Source organism: Hyperolius riggenbachi, chromosome 5, assembly GCF_040937935.1.
Source record: "Hyperolius riggenbachi isolate aHypRig1 chromosome 5, aHypRig1.pri, whole genome shotgun sequence".
Classification (NCBI taxonomy): Eukaryota; Metazoa; Chordata; class Amphibia; order Anura; family Hyperoliidae; genus Hyperolius; species Hyperolius riggenbachi.
In genome coordinates this window covers 189,172,338-189,198,118 of record NC_090650.1, presented here as the reverse complement: position 1 = coordinate 189,198,118, position 25,781 = coordinate 189,172,338, and the positions used below count along the sequence as shown (strand labels likewise).

General features: G+C 44.8%; 1 protein-coding gene across 4 annotated transcripts in view; it reads left to right on the top strand.

Moving 5' to 3' along the window:
• The window catches only part of ADCY1 (adenylate cyclase 1), a 643,071-nt gene that overhangs the window by 480,358 nt on the left and 136,932 nt on the right, over positions 1-25,781 (top strand). For all 4 annotated transcript variants that reach the window (XM_068236507.1, XM_068236509.1, XM_068236508.1 and 1 more), the window contains 2 exons: positions 7,966-8,222; positions 25,373-25,499. In XM_068236507.1, the coding sequence (XP_068092608.1) occupies positions 7,966-8,222; positions 25,373-25,499 (384 nt within the window). The remainder of the gene's footprint in view (positions 1-7,965; positions 8,223-25,372; positions 25,500-25,781) is intronic.

The following is a 25,781-nucleotide window of genomic DNA, read 5'->3' as shown; positions in this document are numbered from 1 at the left end:
GGAAGAAGGCATATGGGATCAAGTCACTGATGGCGCCTTCACTGCGACTCACGAGGTTTGTCACCTCCTCAAATGGCCGCATTTCGCATCAGTGTCCAGTACGACCAGAACATCCCCATCTCCCCAGACTGTGTACTATGACTGTAATTGTAGAGATACTGTTTGACGGCTTTCTCCTGTTGTAGCAGGCGGTCGAACATCAGGAGGGTCGAATTCCAGCGAGTCGGGCTATTGTAAATCAAGCGTCTCACTGGCAAGTTGTTTCTTCGCTGAATATCGGCAAAGCGTGCAATGGCCATGTAAGACTGCCTGAAATGCCCACACACCTTCCTGGACTGCTTTAGGACGTCGTGTAAGCCTGGGTACTTAGACACAAATCTCTGAATTACGAGATTGAGCACATGTGCCATGTAGGGTACATGTCAACTTTCCCAAATTCAAAGCCGAAATGAGACTGCTGCCATTGTCACACACCACGGTGCCGATCTCCAGTTGCTGCGGGGTCAGCCACTTATCCTCCTGTTTGTTCAGAGCAGCCAGGAGAGCTGCTCCAGTGTGACTCTCCGCTTTGAAGCAAGACATGTCTAAGATGGCGTGACACCATTGTACCTGACATTCAGCATAGGCCCTGGGGAGCTGAGCCTGTGTAGCTGGAGAGGAGATCGCAGCACCAGTAGAGTTGCGCTGCCACTCAGCCAAGGAAGAGGAGGAGGACGACAGCGAAGAGGATGTAGCAGGAGGAAAGGAGTTGGCAGCAGGCCTGCCTGCCAGCCGTGGAGGTGTCACTAGGTCCACTGCACAGCCACGTACTCCCTGCTTGCCAGCGGTCACCAGGGTGACCCAATGGGCTGTGTAAGTAATGTACCTGCCCTGATCGTGCTTGGCAGACCAGGCGTCCGTGATCAGATGGACCCTTGACCCAACGCTGTGTGCCAGAGATGACACCACTTGCCTCTCAACTTCATGGTACAGTTTGGGTATCGCCTTTTTGGAGAAATAATTGCGGCCTGGTATCTTCCACTGTGGTGTCACAATGGCCACAAATTTATGGAAGGCCTCAGAGTCCACCAGCTGGTAATGTTAACAGCTGACGAGCTAACGGTTCCGCCAAGCCAGCTGTCAGACGCCAGGCAAGGGGGTGACTGGCAGAAATTGGCTTCTTTCGCTCAAAGATTTCCCTCACGGACACCTGACTGCTGCTATAAGCTGAGGAGCAGGAACCATTCAAGGTGAGAGGCGGAGTGGAGGAGGGTGGCTGTGATTGTGAAGGTGCAAGGGAGAAAGCAGCTGAAGATGCTGCACCTGAAGGAGGAAGAGGAGAAGTAGGGTGGCTTTTCTGCATGTGCCTTCGTAAGGCAGTTGTCCCTACGTGGGTGTTGGCCTTTCCACGGCTCAATTTTTGGAGGCAGAGAGAACAGATGGCATTGCTCTGATCTAAGGAAGATACACAAAAAAAATGTCCAAACTGCTGAGCCCCCCTGGGGTGATGACACAATGGTGGCATCAGCAGCTGACATTGAAGTGCATGTTGGCTGGCTGTCCATAGGTGGCAATACATGGAGCTGGACACTGCCACCAGCTGTTTCTGACGACGAGCTCCCCCTGCTTCGTAAAAGGAACTCGTCTCCTCCTACTCCTCTCTGACTCCCCCTCTGAACTGTCCCCTTGGTCATCTTGTCTCTTAGGATCCCACGTGACATCCGTATCATCGTCATCATCATAATCATCCTGCCCAGCTTTGCTTGCCTCAGACACCTCCAAAACTGCACCAACAGCAGGTACTTCATCATCCTAATCCTCACACCTTACGTCCATAGTGTCACCTAACTCAGACATATGAGGTGGTGTAACTTGCTTAGCGCCTTCATCTTGTTGTAACAGTAGTTACTGTGAATCAGTTAATTCCCCACCAAATAATTCCTGCGAAGTGTCAAATGGAACGGATGTGGTGCTAGTAATAGCGCTGGTGGCTGCGAAAGATGAGGTGTTCTGTGTTAAATAGTCAAACGTTTCTGACAATCTTGGGAGTTGATGGGACATGCCTTCTTCTGAGCACTGTACTTTGGTCCAGGGCCGCACGAAATCACATCAGCATGACCTCGAACAGACCTGCCAGGTGGCCTTCCTCTGGGTCTGCCTCTGCCTCTACCTGTTTTGTCCATATCGGGGGGATGTAGTGAAAGGTATGCACTGACTTGACTAATACAATGTGCAGTCACACAGGTGCAGTTAACAGGTATGCATGGAGTGGTATATCACACTGCGTGCGCTGACATAGGTAGGTGGGTGCACTGATACAACAGGTAGGTATATGCAGTGATGGGTATTACAAATGTGCACCTGTCACACACACGTATCGTGAACAGTTACACTGACTGGTGGTATTAAATATCACACTGCGTGCGCTCATATAGGTAGGTGGGTGCACTGATACAACAGGTAGGTATATGCAGTGATGGGTATTACAAATGTGCACCTGTCACACACACGTACCGTGAACAGTTACACTGACTGGTGATATTAAATATCACACTGCATGCACTCACGTAGGTAGGTGGGTGCCCTAAACAACAGGTAGGTATATGCAGTGCTGCTGGGTATTACAAATGTGCACCTGTCAAACACACATACCGTGAACAGGTACAGTGACTGGTGGTATTAAATATCGCACTGTGTGCGCTCACGTGGGTAGGTGGGTGCACTGAACAACAGGTAGGTAGGTATATGCAGTGCTGCTGAGTATTACAAATGTGCACCTGTCACACACACATACCGTGAACAGGTGCAATGACTGATGGTATTAACAATGCGTGCGCTCACGTAGGTAGCTAGGTAGGCGGACTAATCAGTGAACAGGTGCAGTGATTGGGATTACAAATGTGCAGCTGCCTGTCACACACACAGGTAGTCACTGAACGTGCTGGGCCTGGCAGTGGCACAGTGGAAATTACCAACGCTGTCTATGCAACACAAGTGTCTGTGGGACACACACAAAAAAAAAATATATCACAAGAACAAGATTGGCTCTCAAAAGAGCTGTTGAGGGGTGCTTTTTAGCAATAAGAATCAACAAGCTAACAAGCCTACAAGAGCCTAACTAAGCTTTCCCTATGAGAGTCTACAGCAGCTCTCCTTTCTCTAATTACTACAGGCACACGAGTGAGAGCCTGACGCTGCTTGCATTTTATAAGGGGGGGGAGGGCCTCCAGGAGGGAGTGTAGCCTGATTGGCTACAATGTGCCTGCTGACTGTGATGTAGAGGGTCAAATTTGACCCTAATGATGTACTGTGGGGGCGAATCGAACTTCCAGAAAAGTTTGCGGTTCTCCGCGATCGCGAACCCCGGAAGTTCACCTGCGAACCGTTCGGGCCATCTCTACAAATCATTAGAAAGAAACAACGTGGGCACCAGTACCAGAAGCTTTTATTTAATCCAGTTGTATAAACAGATGGTAGTTACAGATGGTAAAACACATACTGTATATAAATCACCATTCTGGGGCAGCTGTCAGTCACAGGGACAAGTAGTCGACAATTGTTTCACACTAATTTAACTTTTTCATAGACTCTGCTCCATGGCAGGGAGAGAGCTCACCTCCTCTGTTGACAATCGAGTGTTGTAAAACACCAAGCCATCCTCCATTGGTCAGCCCCCCCTCCACACTGCGCCAAGGTGAAAGTACGTCTGCACTCCAAAGCAGGAACGTACGAAGTCACTTCCGATTTTTGCAGTCCACACTGGTAACCAGGTGCACTCATCGCATCAAAACAGACGCGTGGTGCGTTACCTAGGATGTTGGAATGAAAAAACATTCATCCCAGCTTATAGACAATGAGGAACAACGTTTTGGCACAACGTCAGTGGACGAGCCTAACTAGATGGAAAATATGTTACTTTTATTTAGCCAGAAGATATATTGATATACAGCTATAATCTAATGCTTGATATCCCGATGGCTGCAGAGGAAGTATGTAAAGCTAGCATAATTGCACATAGGAAAAGGTGTCCTTATAGAAAAGTGTAGTGATCCCAAAGAGAAAAATCAATTAGCACATATAAGAAATAGGGGGAGTGAATAACAGATTACCCAAACCAAGAGGGAAGGCAGGAGGCAAAGTCAGCAGACAAGTTGAATAACTATGCAAGAAGATTAATATTTTTTCAAAAATACACTTAATTCATTAGGGTCATTAACTTCTTGCTGACCACTCCACGCCAATTGGTATGAACGCAGCGGCAGCCCCAGGACCGCTCCACGCCGATTGGCGTAAATGGCCATTCTATGGGGCTAGCAGGAGAGCGTGCGCTCCACCTTCAGTCTTCCAGCCACGCTCGAGACTGTTAGATATCAAAATCGCCATCTAATATACCTGCACAGTGCTGTGATCAAAGGCAGCGCTGTACTGGGGGACACAGAAGTGATCGGCAGTGATAGGCTACAGATAAAATGTCCCTTGTTTTTTTTTTCATCTTCTCCGTTCTGTTTTCATCAGTATTCTTTCTCTTCTTTACCTATGTTCTTGTTTCTTCTATTCTGTATCCCTCTTTCTTCCTTTGTATATGTCTATATGTCTATGATGTGATGCCAACTATTTTATACTTACATCTTCTTCTGTTGTTTTTATGTGTATGTTTTTTTTTTTGGTCGATAGATTCTTCTTTTCTAAAGAGACACTGAAGGGAAAACAAATTATGATATAATGATTTGTACGTGTAGTACAGCTAAAAAATAAAACATCAGGCGCAGAGACATAAGTCTAATATTGTTTCCAGTACAGGGAGAGTTAAGAAACTCCAGTTGTTATCTATGCAAAAGAGCCATTGAGCTCCACGACTTTCAAAGTCGTAGAGAGCTGCTGTCTTCTGAAGCTTGTTATCTTAACCTCTAGTCGACCGCCTCACGCCGATGAGCATGGCCGCGGCGGCAGCCCCAGGACCGCCTGGCGCCGATCGGCGTAAAGTCCTTGGGCTCTGTTTTGCAGCATCTCCGCCTTCAGTCTCCGGGCAGCGATAGCTGCTCTGGAGACTGTTAGACAGCAAAACCACCATCTAATTACCCATACAGCGCAGTGATCTACAGCAGCGCTGTACTGGGGACAGCCGTATGACACGGCTGTCCCCTCCAGAGGCACTATGACAGCTGTTCACGGAGATTGGCTGGCGGGGGAGGGAGGGAGGGGGGTGTATAATAGTTTAAAAAAAAAATTATTAAAAAAAAACACACGCAAAAACATGAATAAACAAACAAAAATCTGGGGGTGATCAGACCCCACCAATAGAAAGCTCTGTTGGTGGGGAGAAAAGGGGGGGGGAATCACTTGTGTGCTGTGTCGTGTGGCCCTGCAGCTTGGCCTCAAAGCTGCAGTGGCCAATTTAATGAAAAATGGCCTGGTCTTTAGGGGGGTTTAACACTGCGGTCCTCAAGTGGATAACTGTCAGTCACTATATTTTCGTTTTCTCTGCAGAGGACAGTTCAAAAGTTTACTTGCCTGCTCTGTAAAATTATTTAGTATGCTGAGTAGAGTGTAAACTGCAAATATTAGAGAATGATGCAATATTATAAAATACACTAAAAAACACTGAGCACTGCCCTGTCTTCACACCGTCCTGGGCTAACTATCTCAGTTTTTTTGCACACTTCTATTACATAGTTACATAGTTATTTGGGTGAGGATTTAGGGGGATGATGGGTGGCAGATCATGTCCTCTAGTCCTTTGATCCATAACTCTGTTTTCTGTCCATTAGCCAGTTCCCTATCCATGCACACAGACTCTTCTCCAGTCCTTGCAGCCTCAACTTTTGCATCAGACTTTTGTGTGGAACAGTGTCGAAGGCATTTGCAAAGTCCAAGTATATCACATCTACAGCATTCCCAATATCCACATTAGCGTTCACTACCTCATAAAAGCTGAGCATGTTAGTCAAACAGGGCCTGTCTTTAGTAAACCCATGTTGATGCTGAGAAATAAGATTATTTTCTACTATGAAGTAATGTATAGTATCTCTTAGTAACCCCTCAAATAGTTTGCATACACTGAGCACGTGGAACTGGCAGTATTTCAGAAAACACCACCTATTCCTATTATGCACTTTACCTACATAGGCTGCTCCTGTTTGGATTTGATTATTGCAGTTAATTATTACCTACTGTTTTCACTAATATTTATTGCACTAGCACTGTTTTGTAATTACACTTTTTTTGTATTGTATTCTGATCACCATTGTTGTATTGTTGAGCTTCTACGGAAACACAATTGCACATTACTGAACCCGTAGAGCCCACCACTGGTGGGCTCTAATCTGATGCCCACCAGGTAGGCACTATTGTACCTTTTGTATTGCATATTTATGCATATATTATTTGTTTAAGGGCATGATTGATTGCAGCAGTGATATATGATTATGTGGTCTGTTTTTATTGTTTTTAACTTTTGTTGAATTTCATATGTGTCATTATATATATAAAATGTGAATTCTTGAATAACATTTTGTACATTTGAGTGGTGCTGCTTATATGGGCCTTCTTTCTCTAAAGTTGCTGACATTCATTTTTGGACCCTAGCACACTCTATATTTATATTGCCAATGTTGCGAACAACCTCTGTCCTTTGAAACTAAAAATATGAGAATATTGTCTTTGCTACTAATGTTCTAGGAATTATCTGTACTACACAACCAATTAATTATATCATCATTTTTTTTTTCGCTCCAGTGTCTCTTTAAGTCTGTTCTGCCAAGTTCCTATAAACCTTTTCTTCTGCTCTTCTATCACATTGCTTGCAGCTGCTAAGCCTCATCTGCCTCGTCTGCAACCCACTGCTGAAATGATCAGGGGCCCTGTCAGTGGCCATTTAAATGTCTCACTGAGGCTTCCTATTAATCTGTGGTACTAGCCAATGCATTGCCCAGCCTCCACTCATTTATTTAATAACCAGTAAACCCCCATTTCTCTAAAGGTGCCCATTAATGGTACAATGTTTTACTAATGTGATCTTTTGATGCAATTTGAATGATTGTAAGTAATCTGAATGCAGTTATCGAATGTTCACATTTACTGAACGATTCTTTCTTCAAATTCGATCATATTTTCCAACTTTCAGATCAATTTTATCCTATAAAGCAATCAACCAAAGAATTATTCACTATCAATTGCGTTTACAAACGGTGAATTTTCTGTACAATTCGTTTGTAAAAATCGCATTGAAAGTTCGTATTTAGTGAAAAAATTGTATCGTTAATAGGCACCTTCAAGAATCACATGCATAGACGCACCTGCACGCTTACACTACAGAATCACATGAACGGATACACCTGAAGCACACACCTCAACCTCTGCCTACAATGCAAATGCCACTACCATCCAAAGCCTGGGATTGTGGTGTGTGAGCAGCAGTGCATCTATGTGTGCGATTCTTTAGAGAAATATGTTCCTCACATCTTCTCTCTCTCCACTAATTTCCCCCCAAATCCCTCCACTGCTTCCTGTGTGCCGCGGTGGGCGGGTGATTACCCCTTGATGCCTCCCACCAGTGCTGCCTAATGCCCCCCACCATCACCGTGTGGTGACATTCAAGTTTTGGTCAACAGTGGACAGAGTTCAACTACATAGTTACTACTGCGTATTAGATATATAGAGATACATTAATGGCCAATAATGTAACCATGCTAGCCACTGTAGTACCAACCAGCCACTGTTTCAAACTGCATTAGCTTGCACTTTGTTGGTGCCTGTTGCCACACACTCAATGCAGGCCATCAAAGTAGCACTGAGGCTCGGGCAGTGTGCAGTCTACCTCCTTAGCACACTATGGCCAATATGTTTTACTTTAATGTGATTTTAACAATGATTTAATTAGTTATAGTCTGACATTATGAATAATCAGACATTTCTTGAAGGAAGTTAGTTTCCTATTTTATAACACGTTTTGTAGAATTCAACTCCTAACATTTCTATTTGTTTCAGGTTGGCTGCATGTCTTGGTCATGGAGAACAAATTCCAGCAGCTCCATTGTAATTATCTCTCCAAATGGAGAAAATAAAACCATGGAGGAACGCCCATGTGAAACTGCTCACTATGCCTTCTTATCCTGTGTGGTGGGCACCTTAACCCTGGCAATTTTTTTACGCATTTCCTCATTGACAAAAATGATTTTACTACTTTTTGTTACTATTTTATATATAGTAGTGTTGGAACTCAGTGGATACAGAAAAGCAACAGGGTAAGAACTTTTCTAAATATATTACAGCACACCTGAAGTAAGAGGAATATTGAGGGTGACATATGTATTTCCTTATTTCCTTTTAAACTATGCATACTGTCTGACTATCCTGCTACTCCTCTTAATCGAATCTGATTAGAGAGAGATTTGTCATCTGCCCATTCACCGCAGGATGATTCTGGATCAATTTCAGCTTGCAATCTCTCCGGAATCACCCGAGCCCAACGCGCCTGCCGTACTCGCCCCCTTGCCACGGTTTACCTATGTATAAATGTGTATTTATATGTATGTGCATTTATCAATTACCTATGTCTGTCTTCGGTACCTGTCAGTCTTCAAATGCACCACTTTTCCCTATAAATGCAATGTCACATGCGCATCGGCATGCTCTGCACCAGCAGCATGTACAGGAAGTGTAACCGAAATTGGTTGCATTGTCAATCAGGCATACACTTGGCGGCACCGATTTTCATCAGATTCGATTATAAAATCGGATGGTCGATCTTACGCCAAGTCACCTGCTTTATGGCCATTGGCCACCTTAATATTGTTAGCCATAGACCCTGAACACGCATAGACATCAGGTGCTCTGGCTGAAGTGTGACTGGATTAGCCCCATGCTTGCTTCAGGTGTGTGATTCAGATACTACTGCAACCAAAAAGATCAGCAACACTACCAGGCAAGTGGTATTGTTTAAAAGGAAATAAATATGGCGGCCACTATATGCGTCTCATTTAAAGTATACTTTAATTAATAGAAATTAGTATTTTTTATTACATAGTTAAAAAGTTCGTTTGTTTAAAAAAAAGACATCCGTCTATCAAGTTCAACCAGAAAAATAAAACTCAACAAAACAAAAAACACCATCCTGAACCCACACATATCCCAGTTGATCCAGGGGAAGGAAAAAACCTTACAAGGCCTAAGCAAAGTTAAAAGATGGCAGTCAGATAAATCCCTGAATCATCAATTCTCCAGGGAATGACCTAGTAATTATAGTCATGGATGTCATTCAATGCAAGGAAAGCCTTGTTAAATGTAGATAGATAGATAGATAGATAGATAGATAGATAGATAGATAGATAGATAGATAGATAGATAGATAGATAGATAGATAGAGTTTGCCATAACTACTTCCTGAGGTAAGATATTCCAGATTCTATCTACACTCACTGTGTAGGACCCCTGTCTAAGTAAATGCCATGGTAAAAACTTTTTTCCTCCATACGCAGATTATGTCCTCTTCTCCATTGTACAATCCTAGGGATGAAAAGCTATTTTTTTTTACGCCAAGCTTTTGTATTGCCCTCTGATGTATTAATATAGTACATGTTAATCAGGTCACCCTCAACATTTTTTCCAAGCTTAATAAGCCCACCTTGTTTACCCTTTCTTGGTAAGTGAGATCTTCCTTTCTATAATGTGATGCCCAAAACTGTATCCCATACTCCAGAAGTAGCCTCACAAGTTATTTATACAGAGGAAGTAGTATACTAGCATCTCAAGATATTATTTCCTGTTTTATGCATCCCAAAACTTTAAATGCTTTATCTACACACTTGGCATTGCATACGATGACTTAACTTGGTGATCTACCATTTGTACATCCAAGGTGCATTTCATCTGCCACATGCCTTATAATATGGCCATGTTGTCAAGCTCCTTTTGTAATATGTTACTATCGGTCTTGGTGTTGATAATTCTGCATATAATTTTGTATTAACTGCAAAGATTGCTTCATTGCGCTGTATGCTGTGTACTAAGTCATTGATAAATAAATTGAAAATAATTGGACCAACTTAGTACGGGCTTCCTGCAATACCCCACTGCTAACAGTTTCCCATTTTGAGTATGTTCCTTTTATCACTACTCTTTGCCTTCTATCCCTTAACCAGTTCTCTATCCACATACACACATTTCTTCCTAGTCCCTGTATCCTCATCTTCTCCACCAGGCTATTGTGGGGAACAGTGTCAAAAGCCTTTGCAAAGTCCAAGTACACTTCATCGATAGCTTTCCGAAGATCTAAATATTAATTTGCCACTTCAAAAAAGCTGAGCATGTTGGTGAGACAGGACCTGTCTTTAGTAAAACCATGCTGTCGAACTGAAATAAAATTATTCTGTGCTACATAATTGTGTATAGCGTCCCTTAAAGAAAACCTGTAACATCAAAAAGTTCCCCTGTGGGCTACTCACCTCGGGAGGGGGAAGTCTCAGGGTCCCAATGAGGCTTCCCACGCCATCCTCCGTCCCTCGGGGGTCTCGCTGCAGCCCTCCGAACAGTGGTGATGTAAATACTTACCTTCCCGTCTCCTGCGCAGGAGCTGTGGCGGCTCTCGGCTCCGAAATAGGAAGAAATACCCGATTGCCGTCGGGTCTGCTCTACTGTGCAGGCGCAAGTCTCCGGCGCCTGCGGAGTAGAGCTTCGGAGCCGAAAGCCGCAACAGCGCCCCCGCTGGAGCCTGGAAAGGTAACTATTGAACAAGCTGTCGGATCTGTCGCGCCGCTGTTCGGAGGGCTGCAGCGAGACCCCCGTGGGACAGAGGATGGCGTGGAAAGCCTCATTGGGACCCTGAGGCTTCCCCCTCTCGAGGTGAGTACCCCACAGGGGATCTTTTTGATGTTACAGTGTCTCTTTAAGATACCTTCAAACAATTTACACAACAGATGTTAACCTTGCAGGTCTATAGTCTCCTGGTTCTGATTTTTTTCCTTTCTTGAATAAGGGGAAAACATCCGCTGTATGCCAGCCATAAGGAATTGACCCACTTGAAAGAGAATCACAGAAAATAAGATAAAGTGGCTTATTGATAACTCAACTCCTTTAAAGGGAGATGGGGATAATGGAAGTATTTATACCTGAGGCTTCCTCCAGCCCTATGAGGTCCGAGGGTTCCCTCACTGTCCTCTCTGGTGGCTCTGTTCATTAGTAATAGCTCCCAGTATTCTGGATGCACAGGCACAAAATGCGCAGCCGGGCCGCACAGGTGCAGAAGAGCACGGCCGGCTTGAATACCGAGAGCTAATACAACTTGGCTGGAGGAAGCCCCAGGTAAGTATAAATACCACCATTATCCATGTCTCACGTTCTCTTTAATACCCTGGGGTAGATGCCATCTGGGCATGTTAAGATTGCATACGAATCATGCATTTCACATCCTGCATAGCACTTTATGAGCACTGCATGAAATGTCAACCAAATGGAAATATCACTGTTGAGGAAATAACTGAAATACCAAGGCAAGGAATAAATGAATAATGAGAGTTTATTAACAAAGGCAAAATAACATAAATAAACGTAATCAGCAGCATACATTAAACCTCATGCACGGCAACAGAAATCAATGTAATAATATCCAGGTATAAACACAAGATAATAACCCTGCAGGCAGGTGTTTTCAAATAGGCATACAGATGCCAAACGGAGTATATACACAATAGATCTCCCTGTATAAGGAGCAATGCAGAGCAACCTGGTGTATATACAATAGTGTGCACACAAACGCTGAAACCTGGTAAATATATTCAAGAGATATTTACAGATATATATACAAGACAATTCGCAGGTCACAAGGAACAGATTAATAGGTAGTCATACAAGCAAGTCATAAACCAGGAGATCAAACCACACAATTTAGTCGCTTTGGCAAAGAATTGTCAAGAGATAAGCCATAGGTCATACACAGGATAGCAACAAGAAACAAGAATACAGGCTATTCAGGACACGGATAACAAGGGCCGGTAACAGATATGTATACAAGACAATTCGCAGGTCACAAGGAACAGACTAATAGGTAGTCATACAAGCAAGTCATAAACCAGGAGATCAAACCACACAATTTAGTCGCTTTGGCAAAGAATTGTCAAAAGATAAGCCATAGGTCATACACAGGATAACAACAAGAAGCAAGAATACAGGATATTCAGGACACGGGTAACAAGGGCCGGTAACTCAGGCTAGGAGGGCCAGGACACAGAAACGATGAACTAGCACTGGATTAGTGCTTAGGCTTGCTTTAAATCCTAGTGCTGAGATATCAGGTGACCATCTGTAGAGGAATACAAGTTCTGGAGGAATGGGTCCTCTGCTGGCAGGCAGAGAAACAACATGCTTATATTATCATTCAAGCGCTCACACCAATTAAGGGGCCTATAATATCAAACCCACACTTTTTGTATGTTTTTATATGGAGGTAATTCAGCATGCAGTTACAGTCTTTGTTACAAATCAATAAACAGAGTATATGCACAGCAAAATCCTGCTGAAATGTACTAAACGGGGATTTGGTGAAAAATTTGGTTCGCTAATATATTGATGGCCGAGTTCCGCCTCAAGTAATTCACAAAGTCCTTTATATCACATCAGTGCATCAACAACTTTACATGAGTAAACCTCCACCGACACCCGTATTGTACACGACTCACCGAGTCAGCTGGGCTACCCCTACAGTAGCCTGCTCAGACCTGTGGGGCATTCACTGGGCTCCCCTTGCCACTCGACCAGTATCACTTGCTGTACTTTCTTCCTCTTGTCATGACATACCAGTGATTTACCTCAGAACAATAACAATGATCATAGCGCAATATGGGCCTGATTCACTATTTGGTGCTAACCTAATTAGCATGCCTAAAGGCGTTCGGTGGGGTCGGGACCCAACTGGGGCCCGTATTACTGCAGGAGCAATGGCGGAATTAACGGGAGGGCGCGGATGATGTCCTCCATGGATCTGGATTATGAAAAGGTATTTAACTTTTTTCCTATTTGTGGCCTCGGAAGTCCTTTAAATACTGTTTCCTGCTATCTTTTTAACAAATCCTGCAAAATTGTTGTTGCTAATGCTAGGATGTAAGAGGCCTTTGCTATTAACTGCTAAAGTCGGGTGATAACCAACCAGAGTTATAGGGGTGCAAAAGTGCTGAATTCTGCCATTGGCTTTTATTGGACTCCCTGTTTCACTTTCAAAAATCCCAAATCTTTTCAAATGACGATGGCTCAGCAGTGGCAAATTTTCTAGCATTGTAGGGACTCTTAGGGGGCTCATGACTGGTGAGTTTGGGGCCCCTAGGCCAAAGAGGTCATAGCCTAGGGTCACAAAAACCTGTTTATTTTTGCAATGGTACTGTTATGATCACTTCTGCAGCATGTACTGCTGGCTGCAGTTTTACTGTAGACAAGCAGTTTTTGATTTCTTTGCGTGCATTTGCTCGCATAGTTTTGCTTGCGCTCACACTGAGTGTTGATTCCATCTGAAGTTAATGACAGTTTAAGATGCTCTTGTGAAGTCAAACATTGTCTGTTGCAGTGGAGCTGCAATCCCTTTCTTGCAGGTTGCATAGCTTTGTCTGCCCTTTCCTGCTGTCAGCCTGTGATTGATTATCATTCACCTGTGTGGGAATCTGCATGTCTGCTCCCATTGGATGACCTCAATATAAAGGACTGCTTCCTGCAGTGCTCCATGGGCTATCATAGTCTCAGCAGCACCAGCCTGTCTTGCTGTCACTTTGGCCCCAGATCGTGTTTCTAGTTCTAATGTTAATTCATGTGGACTGCACTGATCTCCTGCATAGGAGTCAGTGAGTCCTTCTAGTTCCTGTTCCTGCTTATCAGTATTTGTTACTTTGCTGGTCTTGCATCATATATTGGTTCATCGCCGATATATACGCATACTAGCGCGTTTGTTATTTTCCTTGTATTCGTGTTACGTTAATACATCAGTGTCGCTGATATATATGTACTCGAACTGTTTATATCCTGTGTTCAGTCAGTCAGTTTCCAGCACGTTTCGGTAGGTTGCGCTTATCGTGATCACCCATGCTTAGTTAGTTCAGTCCTCTTCCTGTTACCTTGCGTGGATTGCGCTCACTTCTGCGTAAAAGTAGTGAATCCTTCCTAGTCCTGTTCCTTGTATTGCTCCTTGCTTAGTTAGTTCAGTCCTGTTCCTGTTACCTTGCGTGGATTGCGCTCACTTCTGCGTAGAAGTAGCGAATCCTTCCTAGTCCTGTTCCTTGTATTGCTCCAGTTCCTAGCTAGTGTTCTTTGCTTATGTTATATATCGGTTCATCGCCGATATATACATATGTTAGTCAGTCGTTTGTAGTTTCATTGATAGCTGTAATTATAATACGCTAGGAATATCATATCTATTGTATATTATGTATTGTTTGTGGTTGCTCAGATCCACGCCTGCTCTGTGCGCCACATCTCCTATGGGAGTCAGTCCTCTCCTCCACTACAACTGGGGATATCCTGGTTCTTTGTGCTTGCGTGTGTGTGTCTCCTTCACTTCAGGTTATGCATTACGTGCTGACTGTGGAGAATATACCACCGAGCGTAACAGGTACTGGTGGCGATTCTGACGAACATAAATCGCACCTCTCAATAAACTTCAGCGCTGATTGGCATCACAATTTCAATTCCACCACCAGACACCCTTTAAAATGCAGGCTTACCAAGTGGATTAAAGACCCAGATTATAAGGTCTAAGCATTTGTAGTAACCATCCAAAGCTCATTGCTTCTCCAATATAAGTCAGAAGGAACCAGCCTTCTTCATCTGTCAAATGGTTGATGTAAGAACGGTAGGAACGGCACCTTATGTTTAGAAACGTGCTTGTACATTGTGGGTCCCTGTTACAAGGGCCCGGATGTGAGTATTTTATTGGTATTTGTTGAAGCAATTAAAAGTTGTATTTTAAACAGAGTACACTTAGATCTATTTTTTTATTATGGTTTTACACTGAGGACTATTTTGACGGATGAATAAGGCTGGATCCTTCTGACTTATATTGGAGAAGCAATGATCGTTGGATGGTTACTACAAACGCTTAGACTTTATAATCTGTGTCTTTCATCCACTTGGTAAGCCTGCATTTTAAAGGGTGTATGGTGGTGGAATTGAAATTGTGATGCCGATCAGCGCTGAAGTTTATTCAGAAGTGTATGTCAAGGAAGTTTATCTAAAGACTTTAAACTTCTTGGCGGCTTTTTGGATTATCATAGATCCTTGGCGCGGATATATGTATATGTATTGGTTGAACATAAATCGCAGCCATGGCCGTTAGCAAAGTCTGAATCTCACGACATATCTCATGCAGGTAGAAGGCATATTGTTGTACTTGCACTCCAATGTTGGGTTCCCTACATCTCTGCAAACCAGAGTTACGAGGGTGCAAATGTGTTAAAATCCCCCATCGGCTTACAGTGGGGCCTAAGTTTTGAGGGTACAGAAGCGCAGGTAATGTTGTGTCTGATCACGCTACCCGGAAGCTCCCTTCCACACTGAGTAGCATGCATATTCAGTGTAAAGTTAATTATGCTGCTGATGGTAAAATAATAAATATCTCCGCTTCCGCACATCATACACTCCTCAAATTTTCAGGGTAGGGAGAGGATTCCCCGCACGACCACTATGCCAAATTGCAGCCCCCGAGCCCCGCTGGTGCAGGAGATAGATTAGAGAAACCTATCTCGGGAACTAGCGGGGCTCGGGGGCTGCAATTTGGCACAGAGGTAGTTCAGGGGGTCCCCTCCATACCCTGAAAATTTGGGGAGTGTAGGGTGTGAGGAAGCGGAGATATTTATTATTTTACCACCAGCAGGATAATTAAATAGGAACTGTGGCCGCACAGTCTCCTACTGCGCATGCGGGGCAGCGCAAATTAACAGGCAGCGTAATCAGACACAACACCGGCGCCACATGAGAACCAGGCATGATGAGCATTTTGCCTGCCCTGAACTGGGCCGGTCTTAGGTTTCACAGTGCCCTGAGCAAAACCTGATTTTTGTGCCCCCCCCCCCTTCATCCTCTTCCCATGTGCATATACACACACGCACGCATGTATACACACACATGCCCATATGCAATTCCCCATTTCTCCTGAGATATCTCCTAGAACAGTGGGTCCCAACCGTTTTGACGTTGTGACACATCATGCCAAATGCTCAGATCTCTATGACACGTCACATATGTATAATAGAAAAAATACTATTAATAACCACACATGGATGGAAAGAGTGCATTATCCTGAATACACTTAAAAATGAAGGCTAGAACCTTTCAGGAATATTAATAAAAACAATCAATGGGACAGTTAGCCGCCTCCCCCCCCCCAATTTAGAATGATAGTACAGCACTGACAATTTGCACCACGTGTTATAGCTGCAGTGCGTCCCCCACCCAACGCCCTCAGACTCAGTATAGGTAGATAGCCAGGTATAGGTGCCCCCAGTATAGGATCTCATGTGTAGGTGCCCTCAATATAGGTTGCCAAGCATAGGTGCCCCCAGTATAGGAAGTCAGTTGAAGGTCTCCATCCCCCCATAGGTAGCCAGGCGTAGGTGCTTCCAGTATAGGTAGCCAGGTGTTGGAGCCCTCAGTATAGGAAGCCCTCAGCTATAGGTGCCCTCAGTATAGGAAATCAGGTGTAGGTGCCCTCAGTATAGGCAACCAGCTATAGGCGCCCCCTTGGAAGCTGGCGCCCTGAGCGACCACTCCGGTCGCTCATATCAAAGGCCAGCTATGGCCCTGAACATATGGGGCACAGTGGGCGGAGATTTGGGGCTAGAGCCCCATATCTTTAGCCCCAACAACGTGCCTGTATATAGGCATGTGACTTTATTCTTTTATTTGGAGGCATGTGGTGTGACTATTTGATTCTTTTATCTGGAGGCATGTGACTATTTGATTCTTTTATCTGGAGGCAGGGGTGACAACTTGATTCTTTTATCTGCAGGCAGTGGCACGTGACTATGTGATTATTTTATCTGCAGGCATGTGACTATTTAGTTTACACATCTAGGGGCATATATGTAAAATTCTGAGTGCCAGGGCCGGATTTACCATAAGGCACACTAGGCGCGTGCCTATAGGCAGCCCGTTTGTGAAAGGCGGGTCAGTAGCCGCCTGAAGTGTCCCCTTGTCTCTCTCCCTCTGCAGAGAGCAGAGCGCCGTTAGCGCACGCAGAAGCACAGCCTGGAGATGCGCAGCTCCGTGGAACGCATTCCTCTCCACCCACCCGCTGTCTTGAAGTGACAGTTCCCGACAGCGGCGCCCTTCCTGTCACATGTGGCCACACTGTCATCAAAGGGGGTCACTACGGCCACCCGGCGCGCCCCACTCTGCAGAGCATTGCGCCTGCCAAACTACTCTGTCGCATCCGGCAATGTAACGTGAAATCCCTCCTGCTGGCTGCCACCACTAGTACAGGAGATTCGGCGGCACATTTACTGCAGCCAACGGGCTTGTCAATCTGCCATGTCGGGCGAGTGTTTCCTGATGCTGCCGCCGCCTTCTTGATGGACCTTCATGCGGAGAGAGCAGATCTGTGGACTGTGGTGAAGTACTTTGCTTTCCCCTGTAGTTGTTGGGGAGGGGAGGGTGTTTTAGAGTGTGTGCATGTGTATTACTTTGTACTGGATCGCGTGTGTGTGATCTTGCACTGAATCCTGTGTGTCTGCTGTGTGTCTTACCTTTGCACTGGATTGTGTGGTGTGTGTGTGTGTGTGTACAGTGTGTATGTGTGTGTGTGTGTTACTTTGTACTGAATCCTCTGTGTGTGTGGTGTGTGTGTTAACTTTGCACTGGATCCTGTATGTTTGTGTTACTTTGTACTGGAACATGTGTGTTAACTTGCGCTGGATCCTGTGTGTGGGCGCATTTGTGTGCTACTTTGTACTGGAGTGTGTGTGTGTGTGTGTGTTTGTGTGTGTTAACTTGCGCTGAATCCTGTGTGTGTGTGTGTGTGTGTGTGTGTGTGTGTGTGTGTGTGTGTGTGTGTGTGTGTGTGTGTGTGTGTGTGTTCAAGTGTACTGGACTCTGGACTTTTTTTTGTTTAATTCTCCCCATGAGGGAGGTTTGTAATGCAGTGTGCCGTTGAGGGGAGCGCCATTGCTTATGGGGGGGCTGTCCTCTAGCCCTTCCATCCATGTGGAGTGTGACATGAGAGTCCAGAGCGATTATTTGGAGTTCAAAGATTCCACCCATGGAGCATGCTTCCAGCTGTCGCTATGCATGTTGGGAGATGTACTCGCATCTACAAACTACAGCTCCCAGCATGCATTGCAACAGCCAGAAGCACATTCTACAGGTGGAATCTTTAAACTCCTGGTCACAGCGGACTCCCATTATGCAGTCCACATAGATGGGAGGCAAGAGAAGCAGCCTCCCATAGTTAAGCAATGGTAGTTCCCCCGCCCAATTCCAGCACAGGGGGAATGTTTTATTAGGGGGTGAGGTCATGTCTAGGCTGCAAGTTGTCTTTTTTACAAGGGTACATATGAAAGACTGGTCCTGTCATGTGTGCGAGTTCACAGGCAGACGCTGGCTGGTAAGAAATGGGAGCGTGACTTTGGGGTGTGGCTTGTAGTGAAGGGCGGGGTTTAAGGTGCCAGAGCGTCTGTGCCTATAGGCTCCTGAACTGTAAATCCGGCCCTGCTGAGTGCTGTAAATCACACCCTCCTGTTAAGACCTTCAGCAACCCAGTGCTCAAACAGGGACAAGTGTTGCCATCATCAGGGCATAAACCACAGTGCAGGCTGTTAGTTTAAACAGGGGTAACCATTTATTAAAAGCACAAAAAAATAAGTTAAAAAGGGTAGGAGAACGGGCTACTCTGATTGACCTGAAAAGTGGTTACATGTATAAGGTGTATGTGACTGCCGAGTCCATACAAAAACCCGAGGAGTGATTTTATGCAAAAAGGGTCCAGTGTGCATGAGCCCTCAATGTGAGTTATATGGTTTTAACTTCTTTTATTGTAAGTTTAATAAATGGTTAACCCCTGTTGTTTCAACTAACAGTCTGTACTGTGGTTTATGCCCTGGTGGTGGCAACACTTGTCCCAGTGACGTAGCTATGGAGCTCGGTGCCCTAGTGCACATTTTACATTGGGCCTCCCCAAGCAATCTATACGTAACACTTGATATGGCGCAACAAAACCTGCCAAGGTCATCTACAGTCAATCAAAAAGAAAAGAAGAAGAAAAGCTTCCAGAGGCCTCAATGATCCATATATAAGTGCAAAACTTTATTTGGAGACTAACAAACACAGTATCCCAAAATCTAAAAGCAATTTATTATCTACAGTATAAGAGGTGCAAGAAGGGGATGGGGACAGTGTGTTAATGATTACTACCATTCAAAGCATCTATAGAAGTGATTATTACCACCACAGGAGCAATAAACAGCTTATACTTTGGTTTAGGAAGGGCCCCATGGGGCCCCTATGGCCCAAGGGCCTCGATGTGGTCGCTACCTCTACAACCCCTGTTGCTACGCCCCTGACTTGCCCCTGTTTGAGCACTAGGTTGCTCCAGGTTTTAACAGAAGGGTGTGATTTACAGCGCTGAGGATTTTATATATTTGACCACGTTATTCCATTGTGGATTTGAATACCTCTAGCAGCGGACTATCTTGTTTCCTTTGTGGCGCTCATATCATTTTTTTCTTCAAGTACATCTAGGGGCATAGTGACTTAAATTCTGATACTTGGGGAAACTCAGCTATTCAATTCTGGGATTTGGGAATCACAAAGCTGTCCAATAAGGCTAACCTCCGTAATGAACTGCCCCGCTTCCACCAGCACATCACCTGCCCCACCAGGAGTGCCAACACCCTCGACCACTTCTACACGGCCCTGAAAGATGCATACAAAGCGACACCGTGGTCAGCCCTAGGCTCATCTGACCACTGCATCATCCACCTGGTACCTACTTACAAAAGGCGCCTGGAAACCTCAAAACCGGTCACTAAGTCCTCCAAAGTGTGGTCAAGTGAGGCTAAACTGCAACTTCAGGCCTGCTTTGACTGCACAGACTGGGAGGCTCTGGAATCGCCTAACCTGGACGAGTGGGCAGACAACGTATCGTCGTACATTGGCTTCTGCGAGTATTCCTGCATCCCCACAAAATCCTTCAAACTATATCCAAACGACAAACCGTGGTTCTCAAAAAGACTACGACAACTGTGACGCAGCAAAGAAGCCGCACACAAGTCCGGCAACCAGGAGGACTACAAGAGGGCAAGAAATGACCTAAACAGGGCACTGAGGTCTGCAAAGAAGGACTATGCAGAAAATCTGGAACAAAACCTCTCCTCAAATGACTCACGAGCTGTATGTAAAGGGCTTAAGGCTGCCACCAATCACAAGCCTCCCCCTCAGCATGCTACACCCAGCAATGAGCTGGCAGAGAGTCTCAGCGACTTCTACTGCAGATTTGAGAATCAGCCAACACCTGCAGGACTCCCACAGCCGCCTGCACATTCCTCTGACATTGACGCCCTGGGCCCAAACTCGCCCCCACCATCAGTGAGAGAGGCGGATGTGCTGAAACACTTGCTAAGATTAAATGCTAGGAAAGCCTCTGGTCCGGACGGAGTGTCACCAGCCTGCCTGAAAACTTGCGCTCGTCAGCTTGCTCCCACCCTCTCTTCCATCTTCACGAGGTCCCTCCAGGGAGGCAAAGTACCTGCGTGCTTCAAGAGGTCCACCATTATCCCTGTCCCCAAAAAGCAGGGAATCCTCGACCTCAACAACTTCAGGCCCGTGGCACTTACATTCGTGATCATGAAAGCTTTTGAAAGCATGGTGCTCCCCCTCCTTAAGCACTCCACAGTGGGACTGCTAGACCCACACCAGTTCGCGTACAGAGCGAACAGGTCCACTGACGATGCCATTAACATCTGCTTGGAGCTCGTCTATGATCACCTGGACAGATCAGACTCCTACGCCAGGATCCTCCTACTGGACTTCAGCTCTGCATTCAATACCATCAGCCCCAGAATACTGCAAGACAATCTTGCCACGATAGGAGTCCACCCCACCCTACTCCTGTGGATCACAGACTTCCTCTCCAATAGGTCCCAGGTTGTCAGGCTGGGCACTATCTCCTCACAACCTAGGATCACCAACACAGGAGCCCCACAAGGCTGCGTCCTGTCGCCGTTTCTGTTCTCTCTATATACGAACAACTGCAAATCCACGTCGGACTCTGTAAAAGTAATCAAATTCGCTGACGACACGACCATTGTCGGTCTCATCACCAATAACGATGAGAAGGAGTACCGCCACCAGGTCAAAGGCGTCTGTCACTGGTGCAGAGAGAACGGATTGGTTCTAAATACAGCGAAAACTGTGGAGATGATTGTTGATTTCAGGAGATGCGCCCCCACCCTGCCCCCAATCTGCATCGATGGCAAGGAGGTGGAAAGAGTCACCAGCGTCCGCCTTCTGGGCACAACCATCTCCAATGACCTGAGGTGGAAGGCCAACACTGCCTCCACACAGAGGAAAGCCCAACAGAGAATTTTCTTTCTCCGCCAACTAAAAAAGTTTGGTATGGCCCAAAAACTTCTGACTCCAGAGCATTAAAGATCACCAGCGATCCCTCACACCCAGGCCACCGCTTCTTTAGTCAGCTCCCCTCGAGCCGGAGGCTCCGGTTCCGGTCCATCTTCACCAAGACCTCAAGGCATAAAAACAGTTTCTTTCCCTCGGCTGTCAACCTTCTGAACTCTCTCCACGTAACTGCCTATCCCCACACCACAACACCATGTCTGCACTGAGGCACTCTGCACGTGGATAGACGCGCCCTAGCTCAAGCTGACTCTTTTTGGGCGCTTTTGAGTGTTTCTTTGTGTTATAACTTATGCTACATTGTCTTTCTCTGCATCTGGTATAATGTTCTGTTCCTTTCTGACTGCTTATCTTGTCCTGTTATCTGTACCCATATCCTGTATCAGTACCCTGTACGTGCCAAGACCAATTCCGGGCACGACCCAGTCGTGCTTGGCGATAATAAAGATTCTGATTCTGATTCTGATTCAATAATATTGGGGTGGCCTGCAGATAAAAGGTAGACTGCTTCTGTGGCAGTATAATGAATTGCAGTCTCCCATTTCCATGGACTGGGATCTTTCAACTTCCTTGAGCACCTTTTCACCTGATAAACTATAAGTAAGGAAATTATGCTCTTCTTGGGGTCCCATTCAGTCTTAATCTGTCTCTGACCATGTACAAGGGGGGCATAAATAATTCTGCTGGGCTGTCCATTCCCAGCCCATTAACTGCTGCCATGCTCCCCTCCCCACCCCAATCGCTGAGGCCACATGGTGCATGGAGTGTAATAACTGTTCCATAAACTTTATATAATGTAATAGATTATTACTGGATATATATTTTTCTTGTCCTCTGCTGCACTGGGTCCCATCAGCCTGCCATTGTGCTCGCTTTGTGCCACCCCCTCTCCCCCCTCCCCCACCCAAAAAAAATAATAATAATCTGACGCTGGAGCCACCACTGGTTTTACATAGACAAAACAAGCTCTACAACTGAGCACCTACAAAGGTATAGGAAAAAATAGTGCCTGGAGGAGTCCTTTAAATCCCTTCCCCCTCACAATCAGTCACATTCTTTCCTCCTCCTGCTTGCTGCTTTTTATATATCCTCTAGACCACAGGTGTCAAACACAAGGCCCGCAGGTCAAATGTGGCCTTCCTTGCCATTTTATGTGTCCCTCAAGAGCTTCCAATGTCCATCATAGTAGGCAGCAAAAGAAAGGCAGCACAGTGCCTTCCTGCTCAAAGGAGCACACAGGTGACAGTATTTCTGATTGAAACATTGTCAGCTTGAGCCAAGTGCAGCAATGACCCACGGGACACACCCCAAAGAAATTAGCATGGCCTCCTTCTTTAGGTTAACAACCCCCTATACGCGTACTGGTAAATTATACACAACACCTATACACCCTCCCTCCGACAGTGTAATATTTACCTGCTCCAGCGATGTGTCATGTCTCTTCTGCTCTTCCTGCCAGTGGCACACTCAGTGCTTCTATACCTCCTACCGATCATATGACATGTCTCAGGAGCCTGATGTATGCAGCATGTGGATGGCTGCCAGGAAGATCAGAGGTGATCTGAAGCAACACTGGAGCAGGTAAATATTACACTGCTCCACTGCTGCGTTACTCTGCAGAATGGAGAGGAGCAGGCCCCCCCCAGTCACTATAGTTATGCCACTTAGTATATGATAAGTGTTATATATCAATAAGTGTTATATCTTAATAAATGTTTGGCCCACGACCATGTTTTAGATTTTAGCCCCTTATGAGATTGAGTTTGACTCCCCTGCTCTAGACTCTCTCTAATATTTTACATATCCTTTAAACCCACTTCTAAAACAAATTCCTCACAACACCAGGGGCCTGATTCACAAAGCGGTGATAACTCAGTTATCACGCCTAAAAGACTTTAGGCGTGATAACCTTTGCACTAGCAAAGTTATCACCGCTTTGTGCTCTAACTCGCGCGAAGCTACCGCATAGGGCTTAATGGGAGCTTCGCGCGAAGCGCCGGGTGCTGCGTGCGCGCCTGCGCGCGGAAAATTCGCGCGAGTTTCTTCTTATCATGCCTAAACTGAGTTTAGGCGTGATAAAGGGGTTTTCACTCGCGTGCAAACACTTTGCACCGCTTTGTAAATCAGGCCCCATGTCTTAAAACTCACCCCCAGCCACCATCCCCCTTCTCCACCTCCATACGCCCAGATCTCTCAGTATTATCTAGTACTCCATCCCACACATACATTCAGCCCACTATTTGGACCTGCATGTCAGTCTCAGACTCTAAAACTTGTACCCACTATGCCTTTCTTCATGACGCTAAATCTGCTGCATTTTATTGGTATACTACTGTACAGTTACGTCAGTCCTAGCTTAGATGCTCTCTTCATAAGCTACTGGTCTTAGTGTGCCAGCTGACAACCAGGGTTCACCCGTCAGATTAAACTGCTGAAATGACAGTCTCGGCTGGCTGAATGATGTTGGCAAAATAGCAAATTAAGTGATTATTTCCATAATACTCTAGAGTAGTTTTTTCATTTAGTAGCTCTCTTTCATGCTTAATCTTAGTATTGCTGTTCTGTCCCATTTGTATAGAAATATAAGGTGGGATATACAACTGTACAGTATATTATTTGCACTGCCCGTGTTTGTTTATATGACACTTGTAAAATGTGTGTACAGCACCACTGAAGAACTTGGTGCTATTTAATTAAAAGGATTAATATCTAAACAATGGATACAGATACAGTACTAAAAAAATGAACATACTGTAGGTTCAAACCTTTTAACCTCTCTTTATTTCATCCAAAACTCAAATAAATCATGTCTCTTTGTTCCAATGCATTCCTTTTTACAATATCTATAGTCTGCCTTCGTCAAAATGTACAGGAACTTACCTTAGAACCATTAGCCATCTGATCTTTACCTGCAGACTTACATTTGATTTTAAATGTAAATTAAATTACAACTCACCCAGGAAGTGGAAGCTATGCTAGCCAATGACAGATACTAGGTTTTTATTTGCTATCTTACCTCCCAGTAAACATAGATTTGCATCTTGTGCATCTTTTAAGAATGTTCTACTCTTCCCTATTAATTGAAGCAGTCTGTGCATCTCAGTTGCAGTGGCATTGCACCAACATGCAGAATATTATCCAAAAATATTTTTAAGTTACATTGATTGCATTTATATTTGTCATTTACACTGAGGGAGCAGGTAACTGTTTCAAATGACCGCCTTCCAATTCACCACATGCAACCATAGAAACCTAATTCAACAGCTCAAATACTGTTATGAATCCTTTGGAGGGGAGATCATCACATGCCACTGGAAACCCTTATGCTAGGTACACACCATACAATTTTCTGTTAGATTTTCTCATAGATTTACCTGCCAGATAGCTTTTTTCCATGTTGTAGGTAAATCTAACAGAAGAATCTAACAGAAAATTGTATGGTGTGTACCTAGCATTAGGGCCTGAGCCCACTAATGCAGTTGTGCGCAGTTGTGTCCGCTTTTCAGCAACACATCAATGTTACAGATGCTGAAAAGTGGACAGAAGCGGATACAACTGCGCACAACTGCGTTAGTGGGCTCAGGCCCTCAGTAAAGCAGGCCATGGAGATGGTTTAGTTAGAAAGAAATGCAATAAAAAGAGATGGACTTACTGTACATTCTTATCCATTAGACTTTCAGTTACTTGTAGAGAGGTTCATGCTAATCTATAATCCTGTGATGAATGTTCATTATGTCTCTTTTTATTGATATCTGGAATAAAACTTTGTTTTCTTTTCTTGTTTTCATATATTCAGACGGGGATCATTTTATATGCGAGGCTATGAACCTATTCTAGCCATTTTGCTATTTTCTTGTGCTTTAGCCCTCCACTCTAGACAGGTGGACTTGAAACTACGCCTAGATTACCTCTGGGCTGTTCAGGTAATTTTTATCACAGTATTTAAAGATAATGCAAAGTATTTTTGTATTTATTATTCCTTATTTTCAGTACTGAATAGAGATATATTATACACGGGTGGCACTGGCTACCTGTTACTCATCAGATGAACTGCCACTGCAGACTAAAATCTTTGGTAAAATATACAGTGGGGTGAGAAAGTTTGGGCAACGTTGTTAATCGTCATGATTTTCCTGTATAAATTGTTGGTTGTTACCATAAAAAAATGTCAGTTAAATATATCATATAGGAGATACACACAGTGA